The 27,519-nt window shown below is 36.9% G+C and overlaps 1 protein-coding gene across 1 annotated transcript; it reads left to right on the top strand.

The window, feature by feature from the left end:
- The first annotated feature begins 845 nt into the window (after window positions 1-845).
- Window positions 846-26,868, top strand: LOC149027517 (autophagy-like protein). The gene is made up of 11 exons (XM_089163355.1): window positions 846-1,133; window positions 1,645-1,687; window positions 2,047-2,100; window positions 3,569-3,632; window positions 6,063-6,119; window positions 8,251-8,357; window positions 8,461-8,499; window positions 9,281-9,369; window positions 9,493-9,571; window positions 23,632-23,679; window positions 25,367-26,868. Exons 1-11 carry the CDS (start codon window positions 952-954, stop codon window positions 25,445-25,447), a joined length of 843 nt encoding a protein of 280 aa, XP_089019481.1. The 5' UTR covers window positions 846-951; the 3' UTR covers window positions 25,448-26,868.
- The last annotated feature ends 651 nt before the right edge of the window (window positions 26,869-27,519 follow it).

Below are 27,519 nucleotides of genomic sequence, written 5' to 3'. Positions count from 1 at the left end.
AGGATGTAATCGTGGTGCGTGCAAGTTGGCCCGGATGAACCTCATAAAAAAAATGTAAAAAAGAAGTTAAATTTGGCAAAAAAAAAAAAAAAAAGGATTCCACCATAAGCATAAAATTGATGAAATTTGTGAATTCACGTAGAGTAATTCGATAAAACTCTATGAAATTTGATAGGTTTTATGCACGGTGGTTGGATACAGGCATGGGGTGTAGGGGACTAGTGTAGATGGATGTGTATTTTGGTCATTTGCAAACAACATTAATACCTCTTAAATGGTATCAGTTGGTTTGAGACTTAGACGTAATTTTTTACAATATGGGGACCCAACAATAATTTGAGAATCACTATTTTTCTATATATGTTTTCTTTTTTTCTTTTAAACAAATCCTTTTATGGGATTTATAAGATTAAAAAACTTGAATAGACAATTTTTTCTTCTTCTTTCTACTAGTATGATATATTGTTTTTGAAGACAAAGTGCAAAACAAATGACAGGTTTTAATAAATAAAGTATTGAGATGTTCCATGATTTATACCTAGCACACCATTGATAGGATTGTTTAATTTCATTTAAGTTGGAGGTAAATTATCCAACGAAGGGTATAGAAACGAAAGCTCAAATATTTATGTTGGAAGAGTAACAAACCAATTGAGAGGAAACCTTTATTTAGGATGAAAAAGTAACCAACTTTCGTGAAACAACATTGGATTTGAATGAAATTTACATATATTCTTAATAGTAAAGGAAAATAGGAATAATTGATAAAAAACTATATAAAGCGTGTAAAAAAAAAAAAAAAAAAAAAAAAACTATATGGTTCGAAAGGGCGTGGTTTAAATTGCATTCTCAACAATTTCCTTCGTTGATTTCCTGGTTCAATTTCGCTGTAATTTGTGTGCCGAAATTATCCGGGTTTCCTTTGCTGCGGGGAATGCTTGGCGTTCATTAATGGCGATTCGAGGCGATCTCCTCAGTTGGGTTATCTTCATCTCATTTCTACTAGGAGGAGATTCTTTCAACTCGGTCTTAGCAGTATGCGAACTCAGCCGTGTTCACCGCGATGACCTCTACAACTTCAGCTTGGTGTCTCCCACCCCAAGATTCCCTCACGGTGTCCTCAGTGAGGATGGGTAACGCCATTTTTGTTTATCTTTCCATCACTGTAATCTGGTTTCGTTCTCTTCTAGCTATGTATTTCTTCATTATACAGGATTCAATTGGATCTTTCCTAGCTAAAAAGTACTATACTCTTTTCCCGTTAGAATTAAGTGTTTCTGATCCCAATTGGTGGTTTTTATCTTCTTAATTTAGTTTATAGTTTCCTTTTAAAATGCAAAGTGTGTGCTGCCGTGCTTATACAATTACGCTTTTTCAGTTTCTTGGTTGCCATAGTGGGGTCTTTAGTACGTAATTAATATCGAATTGTTTCTATTATTCATTTAATGCCGTTTCCTGTTTAGCAATAAGAAACATTTCCTTTTGCTTATACTTAGTATTTTGTTAATACAAAAGAATATGGAACTGTCTTTCTATTCTTAAAATTAATTTATTTCAGGCGTTCATCATGGGATTCTTTGGTACTTCTGTTTGGAATGCTTATCTCTATATTTAATTAAAGGACAAACTTGTGCTTTATTGCAGATTCTACAAGGTAGCAGCAAATGAGACTGTGCTTTGGTTTCAGGTTGGCTCTATCAGGTTACATCTTAGGTCTTTGTTGATTTAAAGTCACCTGTATTCCCATTTTATACTCTATTACATCTATGATATCTCTTTGAAACTTTGGTCTCCTCCACTACATAAAGATATGAGACAAAAAAACTAACAGTTGAAGCAATCAAATAGTTAACTTTGTATGTCAACTGTGTTACTATTCCGTGTTGGGACTTGGGACACTGACATGTTAATAATTGCAGGCAGTGGCGCTAGCTGTAATATTTGAAACGATATTGTATAAATGTATTCTGTAATGTCTGGGTTTTAAGCTGTACTGTTTCTCATTGCTTTCTTATCAATGTTCATTGTTTGAATTGAATTGAGCAGCTCTGCGATGGAATGATATTCAACCATGATCAGCCCCATTGTTTTGACTGCCAGGTAAATGTTCCATGTTTCAGTGCAATATTTTATATTTCCTTTTTGACCAGGCAGCAAGAAATAACGTATTAGTCAACTGCTCTGCCCTTTGTGTTGCTTATGTTCAGTTGCATAATTGCATTGATTAAATGTTGTGTTTGGAGGGCTGTTGCTCTCTTTCTTATTTATATTTATTCATAGTATGCATTGGCAGTCTCAAAGAGGATAATGGCACGTGTGCTAAGAAGCAGCTAAAAAGAGAGTTAATTGTCACATAGGGTGGTTATGGGGCTCAATCTGAAAATTGTTTTTGTGTACTTTTGGTGGTTGGGTTCAATCTCTACTCTGAGTGTAATAGTTAATTGTCATATAGTGTCATCATATATACTTGTTTTGTAATAGTTTTCGTATTGGATTAGTGGGTCCTTCAAGGTGTTGGAGAGCCACACCCAATCGGTATTCATACTCAATTTGATGCTCTAGACAAAAAAGTATAGTCTCCCTAAGCCATGCATTACGCTTCCTTTACTGGAAAACATGGACAATCTGGTCTCCCCCTTCCTTCCCTCGGATCAAACTCATTTTGATAAAACCCTCTAATCCAATACGAGAACTATTTGAAACAAGTAAATATGAATAATAATCTTTTTATGATGGTGCCAGTCACCGCCTACAGCATATGCTGCCCTCTGACAAAGGCTGCCAAAACGCTCAAAGATATCCAATGTCCTCTCCTAATGTCGTCTCCCCTTTTTATAACCCACTACAGCAGTTGGTTATGGTAGCTCTCTCTGTCCCCTACACGTGTCATGCTCTCAAGGGCCTATCATGGACAAAACTAGTATTTATTGGTCAAAACTATCAAAATTTCTGAAATATTTTTGTAACTTGTTGAAACCTTGTATTTTTTTCAACCTCCTAAGGTTTTGTCTTGTAAGTTGTAACATGATAAACTGAGATATGTTGGTTGCAACTGCAACCAGTTTTGACTGAGATTTCTTCGCGTAGTAGTTAGCACAATTAATTGGTCAGGAAATAAATCAATATTACAACAGGTGGTTGCCTGATGGCTTAGACAGATATGTGGAACCTATGTGATGACCTTCTATGTCCTTGTCTGGATTGGTAATACGCATAGAGCCTACAAGTTATCTTGTTGCTGCCATACAGATATGTGGAACCCTATGTGATGACCTTCTATGTCCTTGTCTAGATTGGTAATACGCATAGAGCCTACAAGTTATCTTGTTGATACTTGCCATGCATTAGAAGGTCTGTCCTTGTCTATAAACCTTATGCTCTAGAAATAAATTGAAATGTTTTATGAATGACACCATGGATTTCTGTGTGCTCTCTTGGGTTTTGTTTCTGTAATGTGTAACTAACAGCAAATTATGTGGTATTTATGTAATTGTACAACAGATCTTTTGTTACTGTCTCCTACTTTTACAGTGTTCTTTTTGATTCTTTGTCCTGATCAATATTGTAGGATTGCGGGGGTCCATCACATTGTGGGATGACTTGTAGTGCTCTTGTGGCTAATGTTATACAAGGTAAGAGATATTTTTCTGTCCTTTCCCTGGTGAAGTTAAATTTACAGTTGCCTAGTCATTAGTCAGTTTAAATTTGAGGAACTGGTTGTCGCTTTTCTTATGTTAATTAGTTGCATTTTCATTGGCATCACTATGTTATCCAATGAGGGCATGCAATGTCATCCTTATTGCAGTCCACGAGTGTGAGATATGGATTCAGTAGCACCCTACACCCTATCCCCAAACTTCATATCTTGAGCATGCTAGCGTGTTTGTTGTAATGCCCGTCTGAACTGCCAAGTTCAAGGCATGATTATATGCTACACCAGCATACCACTCAATCCAAGATTGAAAGTTTTGGGCTAATCTCACATCCATAGCGTAGAGAATGGAGTAAAGAGAATCCATTAATCATTAGCAGCGTAAAGAAAGTTAAACTGTATTAATAAATGATTAAGAATCACGCAAGCTATTATCAGAGTACTTACGAACTCTCTTGGTGCATCCAAAGCTCTGTTGCATGACTCCAAATCGAACAAGTAAATAGTAACCATAATAAAACATGTAAAGCCTCTCTCTCCTGTGCTATCTGAGTATTTTCCTTCGTTGCTGGTGTATCACTTGCAATAAGTTCAAAAGAAATATGCTTTGAGAGCAAGCTCTATAATTCAAGTTTCTGAGGGGAAATTTAAATGCAATGCATACTTTTTATACATCATACCTCTATATGCAATGTTAAAACCATCAGAAGGAATAATCACGCAAGTGATTGATTAACTAAAACCCACATAGTCCGTGGTAATTTGTGATCCGTCTATTAGAGAATAAAACCCCCATGCTAACAACAAATTCTAAGTCAATATAGCATACTACTGCTTGTGATGCATTACAATGAACTTACCACCGCTCACACAATGGATACCCAGAGGTCAAATGCTAGTCCTGTTGGGAGGTGTCTGGGTCCAGAACCGACAACTTTAGGTAACTCTATTTTATCTCCCTTTAGCCAGGATTCAGTCATCAACAGGCACCATCCATTTCTGGTAGGATTCAAAATCATACTTCAGAAGAATCAGAACAGGTAGTTCGGCATGGTCTCAGTGAACTGGTCCCATAAAAGTTATTTAACACCTAACTCCCTATTGGCGAGGTCATCCGTCATCGTACTGTGTATGTTCACTCAACCAAATTCACACACAACTTAGGCAGTCACTAGGTGCCTAGGCTCCATATTTCTGGGTTTTGGTTTCAAGCTTGTTTTCATGCAAGCTTGAAAACAAAATGTTTTCTGCAATGGTGAATTTCTGGGTGAAACTTGCTAGGTCTCACTGGATGGTTTCAATTGATAGGTTGCCCAAATGGTCAATATTGTTTGAAATTTCTAGGAAATTCATTTTAGGTCATGTAATTGTAGTGAAGCCCTTAGATATTTTTTTATAAAAATACACCCAAAATGGAGTGATCTTCTCTAAGAATAACTCCTCTTAAAAAAATACCGCAGAGAGTGAGGAGATGCCTTCTTGCCAAGTTCTCTCTCCCCTTTGTTAGAACAAGTTTTGTGATCAAGCAAACGCTGCAGCTGTTACCCAAGAGGCATCGACTCTCCCATGGCGGCTGCTAACCCGTGATTGCAGCCCGACTGGAGGCGATTCCCCTGCAATTTTTTTTTGGGGTTGGGGGGGGGGGGGTGGGTTGTGACTCTGCGTATAGAACTAGATAAATTTTCGTTTATTTAAGTTTCCTGTTCATAATTATACTGCATTACAGTTGAGAAACTTAAGTTCAAATGTTAATGATTCTACATTTATAAAAGAGAGAGCTATGGCTTGGCCACCATGCTCACTGAGGCGCTTGTTTCCTAAGCTCCCCTCCCTCACCTTGGTTTGCCTTGTCGCCTTGACAACTATGAGTCATATAAGATCTCAATACTTGATCAAGAACCTCAATAATGAAAATCACATTTCAAAGCCTTAGGCATTTTGCTTATTCCCTGAACTGGGCACATATTGAGTTCATTTTCTTCCTTGTATGGAATTCTTACTTGTCCTTGTCTGCCTGATATAGAGGATGTATATGTAAGCAGCAGCTGCAGCACATAGTTCTCTCTCCCCCCATCCCCCCCCTGTTTCAAGGGAGAAAAAGAAAAAAGAAAAAAGAAACACCCGCATTTTTCCCCCTTTGTTTCCAGAGCACTAGGCACATAGTTCAGGAAGGTTTATCTGCATCCCTTTCCAAATGTAAACATTTCATTTCTGTTTTCTATCATGGGTTTTCTAATGTCGATGTTTCTTGCTTTTCATTATTTACATTTCCAACATTTTCCTTTGCTGTTTTACTTTAATTTCTATTATTTGTTAGCTATGTAACTCCTTCCTTCGAAACACTATTTGCATAATTTGACGGGAAAATTGTCATATACAACTTTGTAATTGGATCTGTTTGCTGTGTCAGGTTATCCTGTCTGCACTACGATTGGGCGAGCCTCGAGCATTGACATTAATCTCATTGGTAACATTCTTCTTCTCCTCTGTTAAGGAATAAGTTACTTAGAATTACTTTTGTAGATGTGTTAATATCCACAGGTCCCTTCTTTTGATCCATGTGGGGATTGGCTAATGGTTGAATAAATGGAACACCCCCTGAGCCCATGTCAACCATGTGTTTCACCTGGATTTTTTGTATTTAATATCTGTATAAGATATTGATGGTTGATGCGGCAATTACAGTTGTTGGGTATATAGGGGTTGTGCCATCATATGTCATGACTTTGAAGCTAAACTCAATCAAATGGGGTATATAGGGGTTGTGCCATCATATGTCATGACTTTGAAGCTAAACTCAATCAAATGGTATCATGTCCCATCAAATCTTGACCACAAGTGACCTGTTAATTGTGCCACATACTATAAAGCATTTCAGCTGAAACTTGCTATATAAGTCAAGATGGTTTGGTTAATATGTCTAGAATTTGTATTCCATCTAAACTGCTGCACGGAAATGGTTAGGTCCATGCATAGTCCTAAAACTTGTCCTGGACAGTCACTTTGGCCAGACCAAAATTTCTGTGCTACTGAAATTTTGTTGAAATTTCATTGAAGCATTGTTTTCTTTTCCTCTCTCTGTGTTTTGCTTGGCCATTTTGGGGTGTAAAAAGGGTACAATGAGTAAAATACCGAATTAAGTGATTTAAATAACCAAAATTTCGATTGAGCAATGTATTTTCTAGAATGAAATTAGTGAGATTCCTAAGACGAAATGATCAAAATCTTGGTACAAGACATTGTCTATCTTTTGGGTTTTGATGTTTTGTATGGCTGTTTCATCTTGAGGGTCTGAAATTACTGGAATTTCTGATGCTGAGTTTTTGATATGGGTCCATGTAGATAAGCATAATCTTTTTTTTTTTTCTTTCCTTCTTTTCTGGTGATGAAATAATTCATCATCAAAAGCCCAAAGGGCAAAGAGGGGGGGGTGATACACAGTGAAAAAAAAGCAGGGGATGGGAAGAGGCTATACAGAAAACCCCAAGGTTTAAGATGACAACCTAGGAAGCAGAAGAAGGATGGGTCTAATCTCCAGGTAAAGATGATGTGCCTGTTCCTTGGGGTCATGAAAAGGCTTGTGGAGGATCACGAAGAGCCTGGGTTGGCATCTTTAGAGATAGTCTTCCAACTCTATCTATAAATCTAGAATTGGGGGTCAATTTCTTGAGGTTCCTCTCTATCCAAGTCTTGAAGATAGTGGCACCAAAAAAAGCTTGTCAGTGTCCCAGATTCAAGAACCTGAAAAGGACAAAACCAGTCAGAGCCATTCTCTGCCAAAAAGGAGAGGGACTGTCTATCGTGCAGCCAAATGGAGGCAAGAGCTTGTTTCCATATGGAGCAGTTTATTGGGTTGGAGAAAAATGTGTTCTATGTCCTCCACCCCTTTCCAACAAAGGGTCTAAGATGGGGTAACCTGGATAAGCATAACCTTGAGTGAAAATAAAAATTGGAAAAACAAAAGGTTTTGGTTCTCCATGTAATTGTGTTTGCCCCTACTTTTTTAATTTTTTGTATTTCCAAGAGGTTGACTTTATAGAGAAATTGTGTCATCTTCATTTTTCCTTTTTGTGCATCATGGCATCATAATCATTCTCTTGTTGTACCATCTTTTTTGGAAATAATATGATGGCTTGATTTGACATCAATATCTGGCACTGGATATCTTAAGTCTTCTTGAATAATATCAATATGTATTAATGCACTCACAAACCTATCGATCAATTGTATCAGTCGTATTGTATTAGCCAATAAAGGTTAATACAGTATGTTTTTTAGAAAATAGAGAAGGATCTATTGATCTGTATTTTATTGTTGCCAAAAGATACTGATACAACACGGACACATGGAACCTTTTCGCACTCAGGTATGTGTAATATTTGTTCTACCCAGCCATGACTTTCTCCATGTTCTGTGTCGTAAAAGTCTTACGAGGAGATATGCTCTTATCTTTTGTGTTTTAGTTTAATTGTGAGATGCTAAGTTACATATATACATGTATGCAGTTCTAGATAAGCAAATTTTATGTTCATTTCATTTTTGTTTAAGCATTTTTGGCTGATTGAGATTTCTAATTTCTTTATAAATGAATTTCACAGATAAAATGGAACCTAAGACGGGGGTTGTAGTTAAGATGTCAAATATTGGCTTTCATAGTAACTGTTCGCTTTCTGTTTTCGTTTATTGTGATTCAAATGGACTTCAGGTGAGACTTTGCCTCTGAGCATATCTTGCATATTCATCATTTCCTAAAGTTGGTTTCTTCCTGGGATGTGGCCCAAGTTTAACTGTACCTTCTCTCTTTGTAGGGACCACAAACACTGGAGAAATTAGGGACCTGTGATTATGTGAGTGAGAGAACTTATGGATTTTTCTGCATACAGACTTGTGCGCATCATGGAACTAGTATTTTCTTTTATTGTTGTCATTGCTACTGCTGGGGGTGGGAGGTAGGGGGGATTTATATGTCTGAATCATCTATTCTGGGGTGGATATTGGTGATTTTGTTGCTACTTGTCATCCATTTTAGTCAACAAATGTTGAACTCTCTTGATTTTAGTCTAAAATTTTTACTTTTATAGTCAATATACCAATGATTAATACATTATGTTGTGTTTTCTTAAATTTTAGGCTATTAATTTGGAAAGAGTGTGTTTGAAGGGTTGGTTGGTCCCTCTGATGCATCGGTAGAAATAATCAGCTTTATAGAATCTGCCACATGCATGTTTTTTTCCCTTCTTTCCTTTCAAATGTGCTGCTTGCGTGTTGGTCTCTGATGTATGTTCATTAGTCAACTTCAGAATATATTGATACCATTATGAAAGTAAAGAAATGGATGAGTAAAAATGGTGGAGCTGAATTTCTTCTTGACAAATTCATACAGTTGAAAATAATTTGTAGATGCTGTCATCCATCCATGGGGAACGGGCTTAACATGTTGAGTGATGCTTCAGCATCTATACTGACATTTTCGTCTAACATAGTTTCTTTCACTTACGTGTTCAGCTTTTTCAACATTTTTAAGTCCAGTCAGTTCATCATACTAAAGAAAGTCACTTGCTCGTCTTATAAAAATTGAACTTCCAATGCCATGTACAGTATCTGATTTATAGCCTTTCTCACTTACAGACTACAAGGCTAAGGCATCCTTCTGCTTGTGCTGAGATTATATCCATTCATGGACGAGGGTGGGGCTGGTTAGGTGCTTTCACAACCATGTGAGTATTTTGACCATTATGTGTATAATGAATTGTTTTAGTTGTATAAGTTCTAAATTGTTTTAGTTGTGTAAGTTCTACATTGCGTGGATCTATCTAGACTGATGCAACTTTCATTTTCAGATTTCTGTGCCTCCTTGGAGGATATTTAATGGCTGGCACAATTTATCGATACTTCTTCCTTGGAGTTCGTGGTCTAGAGGTATATTCTTTCCTTCAGTTCTGTCCTTCCTTTGGATTATTTTTCTCTATGTTGTGATATTAACAAGTTGAGGTCATGACCATGGACGTGCTCAGGGGTTATGACAAAATCTTTGTTCGTGTCTTTCACGTGTGCTTTCTATTCTTTCTGTTTTATTTTATTTTATTTCTTTGAGTATCAAGCAATACTTGGGTAGATTAGATTCAATTTTTTTTTTTGTTTTTCCCCCCTAATTATAGAGTACTTTCTATATTTGGAATATTGAATGTAACCATTCACTAGGATATTTTCCTTATCTGAATTTTCTTCATGAATCAAAAAGCAACAAGCTGAGGGGGAGAGCAGTACTCCACGCATCTCTCCCTCCTCATCTCCTGATTCTCCTCTCCATCCCCGTTTTCTGTTCTTCTGTGGTTCTTATTTCCTAAACTAATATGGTATCAGGCCACTGAAGGTCCCAATTACAAGACTTGTTCTCTCTATGTTGCTGTTTTGAGTCTTCTCGAAAAAAAATCCATACTGCGTGCAGCAACAGTCTGCTGCCTATCTGCTACTGTGTGCCTAGTTATAGGGCTGCAATTGGGCCAGGCTGGGCCGGGCTTTTGCAATCCCAAGCCCAGCCCTATATGGTATAATTTGAGCCCATTCCCGCCGTGGCCCTAGTTCAGGGCCAATGATTATTGTCCCTGGTCCTAAGCCCTACAGGGCCAAGCCAAGCCCATTCCTGCCCTAATTGGCCCTAATTGGGCCGGGTCGGGATGGGTTGGCCCTGTCCCTGGCCCTGATTGGCCCTAACCTTGATTGGCCCTGGCCCTGATTGGCCCTGGCCCTGGCCCTGGTTCTGGCCCTGATTGGCCTAGGCCCTAATTGGCCTTGTTCCTAGCTTTAATTGACCATATCTTTGGTCGTAAATATCAAATGTAAGACAGGTAGTAATTAAAATAATTAAATTATTAAATTCCAAACTTATATTCAATAATCCAAAACTTATATTCAATTTGTATTCAACTATTTATATCCATTTAGATTTTAGAGAAATAGATAAATCCAAATTTCTAGGGTTTTTTAATTTGCTATTCGATGAAAATTATGGTTATTATATGTAAGCTCGAAGGGAAAAAGAAAAAGATTTATCTCAATTCTCAATTAATTTCTAACTTCTAAGACAATGTCAAACTTCATTCCAAATTTCCAATTTGTCTTTCCCCTAAGTTTCTCTCTCTCTCTCTCTCTCTCTCTTATTCAGTTTTTTCCTTTGGTTTTTCTCCAGCAGCAAAGAGTTAAAATTATTCATGAAATAGAATAAGTATAGAGAGAAGAATTGTAATTAAATTTAGGCATATTTGAAAGTCAAGTCAATTATAGAGAATGTCACATAAACTCTTTTTGTAAACTTAGAAACATCAGAGATTCAGAATTCAAAAGGAATCTGATAAATGAAAATTTTATCTTTAAAGTCAAGAACTTAAGCCGTAGGTAGGTATGTTTTCATTCACAACTGTTCAATAAATTGATATCTTTATTCAATACAAAAAATTTCATATTCAAAACCTTGTTAACAAGTAAATCGACGATAATTTAGTATTCACCAAAAAAAAAAGTATTTTTTTCATAGTTAAAAAAAATGATGTTTTAGTTACAAACATAGCTATATGTTTTTAATAATTTTTTTTGAAATATCACAGTAGATTTGTTAGATATTCATGATGAGAAGTTGGGGTATAGATTTGTTAGATATTAATTCTTTATGTAATAGTTTTTATTATATATAATATATTATCTCGCCTTAGTCAAAAAACAAAATCAATATTTTATTGAACTAAAAATGACTTTGTTGGAAAAATAAAAATTACCTTAAAAATAATATAAAAAGTGAATTTATAGTCTAATATAATCAAAGTGATTAAATGTCAAAATCAAGACTCATATCAATGTTAGTATGAAGATCAGGGTAAAAATCTAGTACTGTAGTACATGATCATCGTCAAATTAATATTAAGATTAGAGCCAAAATTAGGGTCAGGATCAGGGCCAAAATCAAATAGATGCTTATTACATTGGTAATGAGGTTATAATTTATTTTTATTAATTTTCTACAAAACATGATCATGTTTCTAAAATTTGACACGTGTCAAGTATCCACCCATATGTATTACAATTAATTCCTCTCCATGTGGGTGGAGGGTCAAGAGTCTTTAGACTCAAATCAGGACCAGGGCTAACATCAGGGCCAGGATTAGGGTCATAATTAGGGCCAAAATCAGGGCCAAGATCAGGGCCAAAATTAGGGTCAGGGTCAGGGCCAAGATCAGGGCCAAAATTAGGGCCAAGATCAAGGCCAAAATCAGGGCCAAAAATCAAGGACGGGCCGGGATGGGCTGGGCGGGCCAGAGAGTAATCCCAGGCCCGCCCTTGGCCCTAGTTCAAGGCCAGAATATTTTGGCCCTAACCCGCCCTTAGGGCCAAAATCTTTAGCCCAAGCCCTATTCGGGCTCAGGGCGGGTCAGGGCCGCCAGGGCCAAACTTGCACCCCTACCTAGTTATAGTGTTATAACTTATAAGTATGAACTATGTCGTCTTTTAAACAAGTCACATAGGTTTGAAAATTTTGAAGTTTGAAGCTCCTAAAGAACATGTCTGCTAGTCCATGTACCTAAATATCTTGCCTGCAATTCTTTTCTGGGTAGCACTCTCCAGTTTTCTTGAAGACCAAGTTATCCACCACTTCACCATTAAATGTTGCTTCTTCTTCTTCTTCTTTTTTTTTTTTTTTGGGGGGGGGGGGTGGTGGGAGTGGGAGATGCGTGTACATATCCAAAGGGGGACTTGATCCCTATCCTGACTTATTTCATTGACTGGATTTCTCTATAAACATTAACTTCTATTTGGGAACCCTACTTTCTAATTCCACTGCATCAACATATCAGCCCAATTTTCCAGCCTGTTGTCACCTCCACTCGATCCAATTTCAGTCCCAATAGGTGGCTGGTAAGCCTGCAGAATCCTGGTTTCTAATATGGGAACTACTACATATCTTTTGATTGCACTATGAGATGTTGGAGAAACTTTCAGCAGTGCTTTATCTACAACTATCATCATTCGCTTCAAAATTTTGCAAGTTCTACAGTCTGGTTTTGCTAGAATCATACCCCCTAATTTTTGAACTTATTTTTCTAATTGATTTAGTGCCTGAGGCGTTTTATTGATTATATTGGAACTAGTACATCATACTTGGAACCATTATCGTTTGTTTATGTTTTCAAAAATGGTGTTGAGTACCATATAACTGGTTGCTGCTTTGTGTCTCCTAACCTTTTTTTTTCTTCTTTCTGTTACCTCAGGCTTGCAAATTCAATATTAGTTATGTTTCATCCACTGCTTCCTGCTGTTTTAACAGATTCTTATACCCACCTTTAGTACTGTTTCAGATTTAATGCATCTAATGCTTCCTTATTGTTTCTAACTATTTATGGATGACTGTACCTCTCCCTCCTTTTCTATATTTTGCATAACATAACATTGAATTCCATCTATGCCATAAATCCTTGCCATTGGACTATTTTTATCATTAATCCTCGCCATGAATTTACCATATTTCATCATTTGCTGCCTTGAGGGAACATGGAAATTGTTTCTTGGGATCCAACTACTTGGAGATTATTTATACTGTGAAATGGAGCATTGGACATATTATTTGAGATCTTACTATCTGGTTGCAATGCTACTTTTGGTCATTGTTTGTCCACGTGTAATGCTGCAAATGAGAGGGGATTGATGGTTTATTCTCTATTTGCTCAAGACTTAAAGATTTTAATCCTAAGATGGTATTCTAGAGCAACAAACATTATCTACCTATTTGGTCCGCAGTAACATATATTGCCTTTTACCTACCTATCTATTTGGTATGCAGTAACTCATACTGCCTTTGCCTATCTACTATTTGGTCCATAGTATCCCACATTGCCTTTTGCATACCTATTCAGTACGTGGTGACCCATATGGTCTTTTACCTACCTGTTTGATTCACAACTTATATTTGATTTGTAGAGACCTTTGTTTGAGGCTCTATTTCTGTCTTTGTTTAAGTGGAATTGCTACCCGACAACCTACTACTAGCTTTTTTGTGAAGAGCTTATGTGCAACATAAGAGCTGCACCTTTTTATCTACTTGTGTGGGTATTGGAGCTGCACTTTTTATCTACTTTTGTGGACATTGGAGCTGCAAATCTACTTGTGAAGATTCTTGCCTACTACTTGCCTCTTGTGCCTTTCATATTATTGTTGTTGCTATGGTTGTGGATGTGGTTCATGTCACTACCGCCTATTGTTTTCATTATTAGATGGTTCATTCAACATGAAGACTATTTATGGAAGTTGCCATTGATTTTGTCCTGGGTGAAGATCTTAGAGTTTATCAACATTTGCTATTGCTACTTATGGTCAAGATGGATGAAGTTTTTGATATATTTTCTTGTTATTCCAGGCTGGAACCTTTGATTTGTATGCTTTAGCTTGAGGAGTGTTAACAACTTCGGGTCATGACCATGGATGGGCACATGGGTTTCCATGGTCATGACTTAAAATCTTTGATCGCATGTCTTTCACATGTGCTTTCTATTCTTTCTATTTTATTTGTTTCCTTTTTGCTTGTATCTTGAGTATTAAGCAATATACAGGTAGACTAGATTCTAATTTTTTTGGGATGTAACCCAAGTCAGGGGCCAGTCTTCAGGATCCTTTTTAGAGAACCAGCGGTAATTTAGGTTTGTTTTAGGCCAATTAATAGTAGAGAAGGAGCGGTAATTTAGGTTTTTAATTGCTGTTTTAGGCCAATAATAGGTAATCTCTGTGGCCAGCAGTTGAGTATGCTCCAATATACCCTGTGGCTTAGGGTACTTAGCTGAATTAGGGTTTGAAAAATCTGCAACTAACTTTTCTGATGTGGGCAGCATCTGTATATGCTCAAGTAGCTCTGCATCTAAGGGATTTTGACTTCCAAACCTTGGAACTAGGATTAGGGGGGGTCTACGGCTAAGAGGTGAATGGTTTTGGAGGGGAAGTTAGGATTTGACCAGGCTGTATCAGGGCTGGAACTAGAAGAAAATAATTCTGTTTTAACAGATTTTGAGTTGCAGAATTGTTCCTCAAGCTAGGGTCTAAGGAATTTAGGATTTTGTAATTTCTAGGGTTTCTAGGGTTTCTAGGGTATGGTTAGGTTTAGGGTCGAGTGCTGGTAGAGGTCGTAGGGTGCTAACTCCAAAGGGGATTGGATTTGGGTGATTGGTTGAATAGTTGTAAGGGCTTGAGGGAAGAAGATGTTATTGCAGGATTTTAGTAAAACTAATGAAGGATAGGGGCTGTGATGAGGTTTGAAGGTTAATTGTTGGGGGAGGGGTGGTGCGATCCTAAGGGTAGGGTAATCAAGAGGAGGGGTAGGGGCTGCTGCAACTGCAAGGAAGGAGGGGAGGGTGTGCTTGCACAAGGGCTGGGGAAGGGATTAGGGTTGGGGATGGACTTTCTTGTTTGGGGATGGATTTGTCACTCGATGGCTGCTGGAAATTGAATGTCTCTAGGCTGCTGCAAGCTTGAAGAAAAAAGGGTTGGGTGGGGGGAGAAATCTGAAATTGCAGAAATTAGAGATCACACAGCCATGGGGTTCCTCCTTGGAATCCACTACTCCAAGCCTTCCTCGAAATCTCAATTCATTCAATTAATCATCGAGTCTAATCTGTTACAGCTTGTTAGAAAACAAGCATTAAATAATCAAAACAGCAGCTGAACTTGAACAAAGAAAAGAGAGAAAAAGAAGAAGAGAAGAGAGATGAAGAACTACTAGAAGAGGCTTGTGATTCTTGCTTTAGAGTCTAGAATCACAGAGCCCTTTTATTTATAGCTTCTAATGAATCTAATACAACTTGAGAGACAAGTAATTGTCCTCTAGAAAAAGGAAACAAAAAATTTCAACTTTAGTAACTTCCTAGCTCCTAAAATAGAAAATTCTGAAAATAAAAACTACTACCAAAATAGAAACTATGTTTTCTAAAAACTCCCAAAACTTATGTAGCAAGAGTCCAACATTAGAAATAGAAAGTTGAGTAGCATCACTAGCATATACTGTTCACGTGAACAGTAAAAACATATTTTTTACTGTTCACGTGAATAGTGTCGTGAACAGTAAATAGCCCAAGTGTATATACTTCAACACTCCCCCTCAAGCTGGAGTGTAGACAAAGAAAACTTCAGCTTGCACAATAAGTATAAACTTGAAAAGTAGCACCAATCTTGAATCGTGTAGCAATGACAGATGTCAATAAACACTGAGAAAACTTCACCCAGGAGATAATCAACACCAACTTAAAAAAAACTTTAATTCTTCATGTCAATAGAACCATCCAATATTGAGAACAATCGACGATGTTGAAGACGAACAAAATTCATAAGTATAGCAGGATTAAAGACACTATCCATACAATTCCGGTAGTAGGGAGAAATATCCACACTAGATCTTCAAAATTGTAACTCCAAAGCAAGGTTTAAAGTATCGGTATCGAGTATCGTATCGGTTAGGTGATTTTAAGAGACGTATCGTCTTGTATCGAGTATTGTATCGCTCTGGCTAATGTATTTTAGTGTAATTCAATAGAGAGACATATCGAGATGTATCGTATCGGTTGGGTCAAATATGGATACGTATCGGCTAGTATCGTATGGTATCGTGGGATACTTTAAACCTTGCTCCAAAGTCCATATAAATGCTTCACAAGAACGCAAGTAGTAGGTAGGCAAAAAACATTATCCATGTAATGCCGGTAGTAGGGAAAATATCCACACTAAATCTTCAAAATTGCAACTCCAATGTCCATAAGTATAGCAGGATCAAAGACACCATCCACACAATGCCAGTAGTAGGGAGAAATATCCATACTAAATCTTCAAAATTATAACTCCAATGTCCATATAAATGCTTCATAAGAAGGCAAGTAATAGGCAAAGTATAGAAAGGTAAAAGGCAATATTGATTACTGTGGACCAAGTAGGTAGGTAAAAGACAGTATAGGTTACTGTAGACCAAGTAGGTAAGGTAGTATGGGACAATATGGGTTACTGCGGACCAAGTAGGTAAGGTAAAAGACAGTATGGGTTACTGCGGACCAAGTAGGTAAGGTAAAAGACAATATGAGTTACTGTGGACCAAATAGATAAGGTAAAAGACAGTATGGGTTACTGCGGACCAAGTAGGTAAGGTAAAAGACAGTATGGGTTACTGCGGACCAAGTAGGTAAGGTAATATGGGTTACTACGGACCAAGTAGTTAGGTAAAGGACAATATAGGTAAAGACATGTAATGATATCGTTGTAGAATGCCATAAGTTGAGGACAAAGATCTTCACAAATAATATCCATCAGCACATCTTGAGTAGATATAGAATAAGGTACCATTCTCCCCCTCACGTGTAGCATTACACGTGGACAATTAATGATGACCAGTGACAAGCATCTTAAAGTATGAACACAAAAGAAACCCAAGAAGGAAAAGTAGTAGCCACAGAGCAGTGTATTATTCACCAATAAAGCTGATCAAGTAGCAGAAAATCATCTCACAGGACAAAGTCTTGTGCACCAAAGGGGGAAAAAAATTCTGGACCACCGCTAACCCTTAGGCAGGAGGAAATTAGATCAGGAAAAAAAATATATTGAACCAGCTTGGAATCTCAAAATTGCAGTAGTCGCTGCAAGAATCCACTCAGAAGAAGTGCAATAACAGTAGTTGCAGTAACAAATAATATTAGATCTCGGACCATAGCAACAAACTTTTGCTAGATTTGAAACTCTAACAGATCTTGATATGAAGGAAAAGTAGTCCTCTAGGTCTTTGTAGAAGTTTTAGATAAAAAGAAGGCTAAACTTGATTCTGAAATAAACAACGGAAGCAGTAGTAAAGCAAGACGATAGCAACAGAATTTTTTAGAATAGAGAAATTCATTGAAACAGGGTACTAGTATACGACTTGCAACTAAACTTATAGCACAAACAATGGAAGACAATACTTAGGTCTTGCAATCCGAATTATGGGCATATCTTTGCAAGAATCAAGAGGAATCCCAAGACATCAGTATAGTGCAGATTGAACTTCAGATTTGCACACAAAAAAAAGGTAGCAGCAGCCTCAGTTGAATCAAATAGGTAGACATATCCCTAGAAAGCTTAGGGCCTTTTTGTAGTATTAATACATAGATACTTGGTGCTTCAAAAGTTAAAGAAGAAGGACGGCCATGCACAATTACTGCAGCGAAGGTTGGGGCTGCCCTAGATAAGAAAAAGGAAAAAAAGAAGAAGAAAAAAATTTGGGCAGCCAAGAGAGAGAAAACGGTCCCTAAGTTGATTAAACTTGCTCTGATGCCATGTTAGAAAACAAGCATTAAATAATCAAAACAGCAGCTGAACTTGAACGAAGAAAAGAGAGAAAAAGAAGAAGAGAAGAGAGATGAAGAACTAGTAGAAGAGGCTTGTGATTCTTGCTTTAGAGTCTAGAATCACAGAGCCCTTTTATTTATAGCTTCTAATGAATCTAATACAACTTGAGAGACAAGTAATTGTTCTCTAGAAAAAGGAAACAAAAAATTTCAACTTTAGTAACTTCCTAGCTCCTAAAATAGAAAATTCTGAAAATAGAAACTACTACCAAAATAGAAACTATGTTTTCTAAAAACTCCCAAAACTTATGTAGCAAGAGTCCAACATTAGAAATAGAAAGTAGAGTAGCATCACTAGCATATACTGTTCACGTGAACAGTAACAGATTTTACTGTTCACGTGAACAGTACCGTGAATGTTTTTACTGTTCACGTGAATAGTGTCGTGAACAGTAAATAGCCCAAGTGTATATATTTCAACACAGCTGAATGGGGCTATATTTATAGCCTCTTACAAGAGGGAAACTTAAAATAGGACTAAACAAAATAAAAGACTACTTAATTCAACAAGGAATTCAATTTAGATCGGAATTCCTTGTCACACTAAGGCTCAACTCACACAACTAAAAGAGGAATTCTAATTAGAACTCCTTAACAAAAGAGACGCACAAAATTAAAACCCCCTACTTTAAGGAATCAAAATTAAAAATAGGAATTGACTAGCTCTCCTAATTGGACCAGGAATCTGTCATAACTTGCTAACCAAGGACTAAACTCAAAACAAAAAGTAGATTTAGACTCCTTGTAGAAAGTGGAGTGCAACTAAGGGTAGATCCTTCTCTTACTGAGACTCCTAACCTGACTGGGACTCTTCCATTTCTAATCAAAGACTAACTCAAATTCAAAACTAAAAATAGATATGGGCTCCTACTGCATCCAATTAGGCCCCATTAGGATCCCAAAAGAGAGGGCAAAATAAACAATTTGCCCTTGGTCAGATTTGGCCTTCTTGGAGAGCCGCAGGAAAAAGTTGTAGGGTCCTCCCTGGTTGCATCAAATACTTTCTATATTTTGAAGATTGAATATAAGTATATAACCAGATTTAGGATATTTCCCGGATCTGATTTTCTTCAGGAATCAATTAAGCAGCAACTTGAAGGGGAGAGCAGTTTTACACGCATCTCTCCCTCCTCATTTCTTCTCCTCTTCATCTCCTCTCCATCATCCCCATTCTCTGTCCTTCTAAGGGTCTTATTTCCTAAAACTAACATATTTGTACTTTGTATTCATGTGTTTTCCTTCCATTCGATGTATTAATGTTGCTAGTTTATATCTTGACTAATGGTTCATCATTAATGTTGAAGGGCATTGTTTGGTACCTCTTAGATTTCAAGAACCAAGTAATGACCAAAATTGCCTAGAGCAAATGTAAATCTTTTAGTCTTCGAAGAATGAAGATCAATGATGTAACTGCAGATGTAAAAAAATAGGATGTAACTGCAGATGTAAAAAAATAGAGTGAGACGGTTTAAACCTTCTCATGCAGAATTCCAGCAAGAGTCAAAGATGTTTTTTCTCCCCTTTTGCAAACTGATGTTTAGCTGTATAAATCTATTCAAGCTTTTGAGTGTCCAATGGCATATGGGCCATGGAACTTAATGTTTTCGGTTTACTATCATAATGGGCCAAGCCTCCATGTTTAATAATGGAGATTTGATTCCTATACAGGAGTAACAGGACTAAGCAGTTAGAATTTATTTTAATATTTCTTCTTTGTTTTAGAAGATTTGAATATTTTTCAGTGAGGATTCTAAGAGTGGATGAAGATTTGTGTATGCCCCATGTGATTTGTGTGGAGAGTAGATAAGCTTGAAGGTTTTTGGAATATTCTGTTAAATCTACTAATACTATAATTTCTGTTTTTTTGTTTGTTTTTGTTTTGATTTTTTTGGTTTTAGGAACTAAAGCTTCTTCAAACCCCTCTCTTCTTCCTCAATCCTCTCCTTTTTTTTAAAGCTACCTAGTAGCAAAACCTTGCTATTCTTGTAAAACAACCTCTAATTTTAACAAAAAAAGCCTGGGGAAGACATGCCTCTTGCCAAATGATTGTTGGTGGTTGAGAGATTTGTGTTTTGCCTCATTGGTCAATGGTGATGCAACTCTTGCCCTACTGTGGTGAAGCAATAGGCTGGTAATGGTGTTGATTCCATTCATTTTGGCCAGATGTTGTAACGTTGGTCATATCCTTTTTAATTCTGTTTTCTTCTGTGGGCTTTTGCTTGGTTTGAGATCAATTCTGCGTCACCTTGTCCTATCTTAGTTCCTTGATGTATGATTCTTAACTATCCACTATCCTCTTCTTTTGGATGCAAGGTTTGAAAACTCGTCTTTACCTACAATCTGGACCTGGTCAAGATTATCGAGATCGTGATGAGATGATAATTTTTTTCTTTTTTTTTCTTTTTCTGGTTTTAAATTGCTGTTTTAAGTGGTCAAATGTGCATGGGAAGCTTGTTCTACTATTAATAAACATATTTAAGCTTTAAAACTGGAAAACACACACACACACACAAATAAGAAATTTTGTGATTTGAATCTGCACCCTTGGTTGGCAGTAAAGGTTTAACTCTATTTATTAACATGGAATATTGCATATTTACAGAGTTTAATATTTTAATGACATGAGATGTAATCAAGTAAATCAGGCACTAATTGGCAAGTAAACATAAATTAAAGACTTGGAATTTCCTACAACTACCCAAAACATAAATTAAAGCACAAACTCGTCTCGAGATTTGAACTATAAGCCAGTAATTAAGTCAATATTACATATTATCAAACTTTCAAGGGTTGATAACTAAGTCGATATTAGATATTATTAACTGTTCAAGACTACCCAATTTTTTTTTCTTTCTTTCAAGTTTCAACTTTCAATTATCAACCAGGGATATATATATACACACACACCAACAAAATACCAAGTTGAGTGAACATAGTCTTGTAACAAAATATTGTAAAAATCAGGTCAATAACTAAGTCAAAACTTATTGTAACATAATTTTGTAACATTGAGTGAAAATCAGGTCAATAAGTGTAGAAAAATGATTCTTCCCCTTCTCTTTAGCAAAACAGCAAGTTTTGGAGGCTTTTTGTCAATATTCCAACTGAGGACTTGGAGCTTTTTTGTATAGGGATTTACAACTATCTTCCTTGAGAAGGTTTAATTTCATTTTCACCCATCAGTGCTTACCATTTACATGTATCAACCTTGCTTTCTGAAATAACTAACACTTAAACCGAAGCCATTATTTGTCTCCATTAGTTGCAAATGGTATTAATGTTTTCATCCTAAAATGACCAAAATGCCCCCTTTTCGATTGTTCTTCTTATCAATGAATAACACCCCAACTTCACCTGAGAATATAAAAATGATTCTATGAGGCCCATGACAGAGAGACTTTCTCAACTCGTGTCATTGAACAGTCCAGGTGAGATGACAGAGAAGTGACCTTCTTTGTTTCTCACTTGAGGGTTCTTATTTTTCCTTTTCATTTATAGATCAGGGTCTGAATTTCTAAAGATTCGATAGATAAGAGTACCATCGTTACTACCGTAGTTCCCATTTCTCAGATCAGTGACAATAAGATACAGAACACTTATCTCTCATGTCTTGTCCTTATTCCTTCCATTAACTCCCAGGGTCACCACCCACCACCCATCTCCACTTTCTCCCTGCAACTTCAAAAAAATAATCTTCCATGACCTCAGATCTCAACACCATTGAAACACCTCTTTGATTCCCTAATTCATTTTCAGCTCAAACCTGGAAATCTAAAAATGTGCTTCACAGTGTGAATTTTGAAAAAAAAAGGTAAAAAGATCAAACCATTTAAAAAAGAACTGTAGAGTTTTGCAATAGCTACAGATTGAGTTTCTATTTTTGGAATGAGATCTGGGTTCTGAAGCTCTGATTCTAATTGTGCTATAGCTTCTGTTTTCGAGAAGTTCTGCTTTTTTGTCTTTCTATTTTAGTGGACAGAATGTTCTATCCTGATTTCTTGTAATTTGCCTCTGAAAATTAGTGGACAGAATATTCTCTCTTCATTTCTCGTAATTGCAGCCTTTAAATAAAGTGCCTGTGATGGAGGTTCAACTGCCGGAGTGGAGGAATTTGGAGGTTTCTTGGCCTTTCCAAAGAATGCTATTGATTAGGAATTCCATGGCTTTGATAATGGACATGGGAGGAACACACAGATGCCAGACTAGTAGGTGGAAGAGGATTGGAGTACAGATTTGATCAACAAAGTCTTTTGACATGGGAGAGGAGCTCATTATTGGAGTCTTTTGTGGATGATATTCAGCAGAGGGTGCAATGATGGGACTGTCAACTTAAGCTCTTGTTGCATTTATCATATAAGAGCTGACTAGAGGCATTCATGATCGAGACCCTTGGAGTATGCTTCTTGCTGATGATATTGTTATGGCAGATGGAACAAGAGCATGGATAACAGTAACTTGCTAAGTTATAAAAAATGGAGATCAACCTTGGTTCCAGAAGGGTTTTAGATAGTCGAATGAAAACAAAGTATCAGTGTGCTACTTGAGTTACACTAAGGTGAATGATGAGGATGTGACAGTTAATGAGAGGGAGTTCATGCTAAGTAATTATTGTTGATATTGGGCTCAATCACGAATGAAGGAAGAGGAATGGAGTATGATGTTACACATAGGGTGGATGAAGTGTAGAGGGGTGTCCTGAGTATTTGTGTGATTAACATATTCTTGTAAAATTCAAGGACAAATTTATTTGATTATTATAAATCTAACTACAATTTATGGGTCAAACTGTTTGGTTGTTGAGAAACATCATGTAGGAACTCAGTGTACCCGAGACTACAAAGGATGAAGTGAGGAATGATCGAATAAGAGCTGAATTGTGTGTAGCTCCGATACATGATAAGTTAAGGAAAGTCGTTAAAGGTGTCATGGCCATGTGCAAAAGAGACCTTTAGGTGCTCTAGTACAAAGCAATGATTTGATTCATATTGAAGGAGCTGAAAGAGCAAAGGGAAGATCTAAGATGACTTTGGGAGGAGTGGTGAGGAAAGACAGGCATAGCTCGAGCCTTGTATCATGTACGACTTCGAATAATCCTGATTATAGGACAAGGATTCATGTAACTTATCCCATTTAGTTCTCACAAGGCTGAGTTACTGTTGCTCTGTAGCTGACTACTGTAATAAACAATATGAAAACCTGAAAAACCAATACCTATGATATAAGGGGGAAGAAGAAATTTAGGAGGAAGGAGAGAAAATGATGAAGAAGAAGAAGTGGGAATCCTAGAGCCACAATAAGAACAGGAATCTCTTCCGTGGTCTAGTCCCACATTATTTATAGAAAACCTACCTGAAGCCTAAAACCTACTGAGAATCTAATTAAAAGTAAAGATGAAGTAAGCAACAATGACTCAATGACTTAAAGGAACACAAAAACTCAACTTTTGACACCTCTCCATCATGACCTAACAAGGACTATGGTACCCCTCCCTTCACAATGCTGCTGCTTAATGAGTACAAATGTTGTTCTAGAATAAAGTTCTGTTTTTGGTTATTGAACTTTAATTCTTAATTTTCCTTCTGGCAGGTTATTCCGAACTTGGAGTTTTGGGTTAGTTTACCACAAAAGATGCAGGTATGACTAACATTTACCATTTAAGTCTACTTTTGTGTTGTGAACCTTACTGCTGCTTTTTCAATGCTTGAATATGTGAAGTTCTCTTAGTAATCTGAAAATGAGTCAGATTTATTTCAATCCTATGCTGTAGGAACTAGGATCTAGGTTTTAGGGGGAGCTACAGACCTTTGGTTTTGTGTCTCCTATATGCAGCTTTGGTTAGGATTTCCATACAGAATAAATGGCTTCTGAAGTGGACTGTGGACTCTTGGTTTTGTTGCTTCAGTGATTCAGCTGATGTGCTCAAATACACAATGAAACTACTGGGGAACTACAGGGATACACAAACTTGTCAATACTTGCAGAAGTGTTACAAAAGAAGAGAAAATTCCTGTTACCCCCCTTTGAATTATTGCGAAAATACTGGTCAACATGCCTGCACTTTTCCACTTTCGAAAGTGCTAGTCAATACTGTAGTTCGCATAGGTTTGCTGTTACCCCACTACTGTTAATTACTAATGCACCCCATCAGATTATAAAGATGAAGAAAGTTAAAGAAAGAATGGGGATGGGCCCTCTCTTTTGATTTGAAAAAAAGATACATAATTTTAAGGGCAAATGGGTAGTTCAAATTTAGTGATTCGAATGAATGCTATAATGGATTATTAACATTAACTCCTAAAAGATACCTAACACCATTAGGGATGAGGGGATTAATAGTAATTTTAGAAAGTGCAGGGTTTGGTTAGTGAAGGTGCAATAGTTCAAGAAGGTAAGGGTAATTCCTCCCCACACCACCCCCCCCAAAAAAAAGAAAAAAAATAAAAAAAAGAAAAATAAATATTTAGGTGAAACTGTTAACAAGACTCGTATTATCTTTTTATATTTTCTGCCTGTAAAGAAATGGTGCTACGGGTTTTCAGTGAACTATTTTGAATGTGTAGTGAATTAATATAAAGCTTTCATACATATCATACATACCTATTGTAGGATACTAAAAGGAAAATTCTAGCCCTCTGTGGATCATAGAGCTCAATTAAAACAAATCTCATGCGAAGACTGTTTAGAGTGAAATTAGTTTCGCATGATGACTTCTACCATTGAGTGTGGCATGCAACCTTTCCATCCTAAACACAACTAACACCACCTGCTGCCTACACCACCTTAATATAACTCCTTCCGGAAGATCCATTTGGGGCTGATTGAGACACATGGTAAATACCATTGGGAGCTTATTTCTACTATTTGAGTGCCTTTTGCTGGACATATTCAGTTTGATGTTGCCCGACTTTGAACGACTTCTATGTAATGTCACATGTCACTGCATTTTCTTCAGGTTAAACAGGTCCTTGGCCAGTTGCAAAAATGTGAATCCTTTTTTACTGAAATTCGTCTTCTGCCCTCTGTGTGCACATGCCCATGTTCCAAGATTCATCTGCTCTTGTCTATTACCATAAGAACTATTGCATGGTCTTCCTTGTGGATTTTTCCCAAGGTCGTACATGACAATTGTTTTGCCATTGGTGGTATAGTGGCATTGAAAAAGTAAATTAAATAAAATCAGACTATATATCAGGATATATAAAAGCTGCAGCTATGAATGCCTGCTTTTGAGCAGTTTCCTTACAGACATGTTTATGGTGTCTTGTGATGCAATCTCTGCAATTTTCTGAAATTCTGTTTTCTTTGCCCCCTTTTCTTTCAGAGCTTATTTGAATCTTTGTTAAGGAAATTTAGACGACCATCTGAAGGGCACCGAAGTTCCTACTCCCGCGTCAACTTCTGAATGAGGCCTATTGATGTAATTAATCCATTTCTGACATATTTGGCTTCATAAGTCGGTTTTACAATGAAAAATGCCTGACACATGATTCAGCCAAGGGTCCTATACAAGTCGGCGTTGTGGTCAAATGGCCTTGATGCTTATATTTAAAAGCCAGAGGTTGAGTTCTCCATGGGAAATGCAGTAACAATCCTTCTTTGAAGATACTGGCATAACATTCTTGTTTTCTGTATTACAATAGCCATTTGATCGCAAAATCTGATAAAAAGCTAATGCAAGGAAAATTTGATTGTTTTTGTTCTTTGCTTGGTAATATTCTTTTCGAATCTGTAGTTCAAGATTAATTGTATTCTTCTTCACATTTGATAGAAGAAAATTCACTACCAGTGTTACGGTTTGTATGGTTAAAAATTATGTAATCATCCTATTGGTGCTACCTATGATTTGCATAGAATGGACTTCCTGGTGACTTCGACCATTCAGCTTTCTGAGCTGGTATTAGAAATGGTATGTTTTGTAATAATAAGTTTATGCTATACTTAAAACATTGCATACTATGGCTATTTAACTTTTCTGAATCTATAGCTCTGACCTATCATATTTTATGTATTTGACTTTTTTTCTATAGTAGAACTTGAGTTAGCTACTACAACAGAATGTGATAAAGACCACCAAAGTTTCCATTATTTTTTGTTTTAGTTTAATTTCCCATTCAGTCTACATGCATCGTATATAACCTTATAAAAACAGAGTAGCAAGTAAGCAATACGTTTTAAGCATTTAAAAATGGGAAAGCAACTAAAACTTATAATTTCCTATTTCGGTAAGCCATTCACATCATGTATTTGGTGATAAAATTATTAAAAACAAACGATTTGTTGGGGGCATATACATATATACTCCTATAGGGGTGGGGACCGTGTGATTCCATTTCCCACTTTCCACTTATACCTCAGAGTCAAACTCAATGAGGCAGACATTGCAGTAGAAAGCTTTCTCTGATGGGCAAAGGCTTATGTGACATTGAGAGCTCAGGTTGAGAACAAAATAAGGGAAAGGAAAAAGCAGTGGGCAAGGACTAAGGAGGCCTGTGGACAACACGCGTGCATTCTTCCTTGTGTTCTCTATCTACATTACTTTACATGGATAGAGAAACTTTGGAAAGATGTGGAAAATCAGAAGGGCACCTCTCTTTTTCTTTCTCCATTATCTTCATTGCTCATGTACACAAGGAGACATGTATATCCCTTTCTCTTAATCTCAGAAGGAATGTGGATAGCACGAGTCCTCAACTCACAGCCACCACCTCTTTTTTCTTTTTAAAGTGCTCTTGACTTCGTGTGTCATGATCTTCACCCAACCATTCCTATCACTCCTATTCACGGTGCTCATAATAAGCCAGTAACACTGTCCAAGCCCAACACTTCCCCTTTTTCAATAATTCTTCTAGGTTTGTAATAGAAAGAACATTATTACCAAAAACGAATATAAAAAGAAAGAAAGAAAAGAAAAAGAAAAGAGCAATGAACGAAGAGCAAAGAGCAGAAACAGACATTCTGGATTATGGCTTTTTAATCAGCTCAATTATTCAATTCTCGCCAGCCCATCTAAGGATTGGATTTGGAAGCTTGAATTTAGGGCAAATCTGCTTATCAATTGGTCCAAATTGACAGTTCTAAGGGGCCAAGTGGGTCAACTCAGAAAAAAGAAGATTTTTCTTCCAAGGGTAGTGATATTGTTGGATAAAACATAAATTACTGCCGGCATTAGAACTTTCACGTCTGACTCGTTTCCGTTTCTGATTCCTCAAGAAAGTAAAACCTGCATGCATCTCCCCTTGTTCTTTGGTAATTCAGAATCAATAAATTCTCCTTCAATTCCTTCTTGCAGCTCCAGCCCATTACAACGTGCATCCAGCCACCGTCTAATCGATTTTAACTACTGGGTTGGGTACGCGTGTACGCGTTAAACATTTACTAAAAAAATAAAAAGAGTGTACGTGTTAAACGAATGAGTCACGTGACTTCGTTGAGCTCCACCAAATTTCTATGTAATCCAGAAAGTATATATATATA

This window comes from Hakea prostrata, chromosome 1 (assembly GCF_041222555.1).
Source record: "Hakea prostrata isolate BN-2017 chromosome 1, UWA_Hpros_2, whole genome shotgun sequence".
NCBI lineage: Eukaryota > Viridiplantae > Streptophyta > Magnoliopsida > Proteales > Proteaceae > Hakea > Hakea prostrata.
This window is presented reverse-complemented; position numbering and strand designations above follow the sequence as displayed.

Coding starts and splice junctions, on each gene's coding strand:
- LOC149027517 (XM_089163355.1), top strand. CDS start 952: ATGGCGATTCGAGGCGATCTCCTCAGTTGGGTTATCTTCATCTCATTT. Junction 1,134..1,644: donor GGTGTCCTCAGTGAGGATGG/GTAACGCCATTT, acceptor GCTTTATTGCAG/ATTCTACAAGGTAGCAGCAA. Junction 6,120..8,250: donor CATTGACATTAATCTCATTG/GTAACATTCTTC, acceptor TGAATTTCACAG/ATAAAATGGAACCTAAGACG.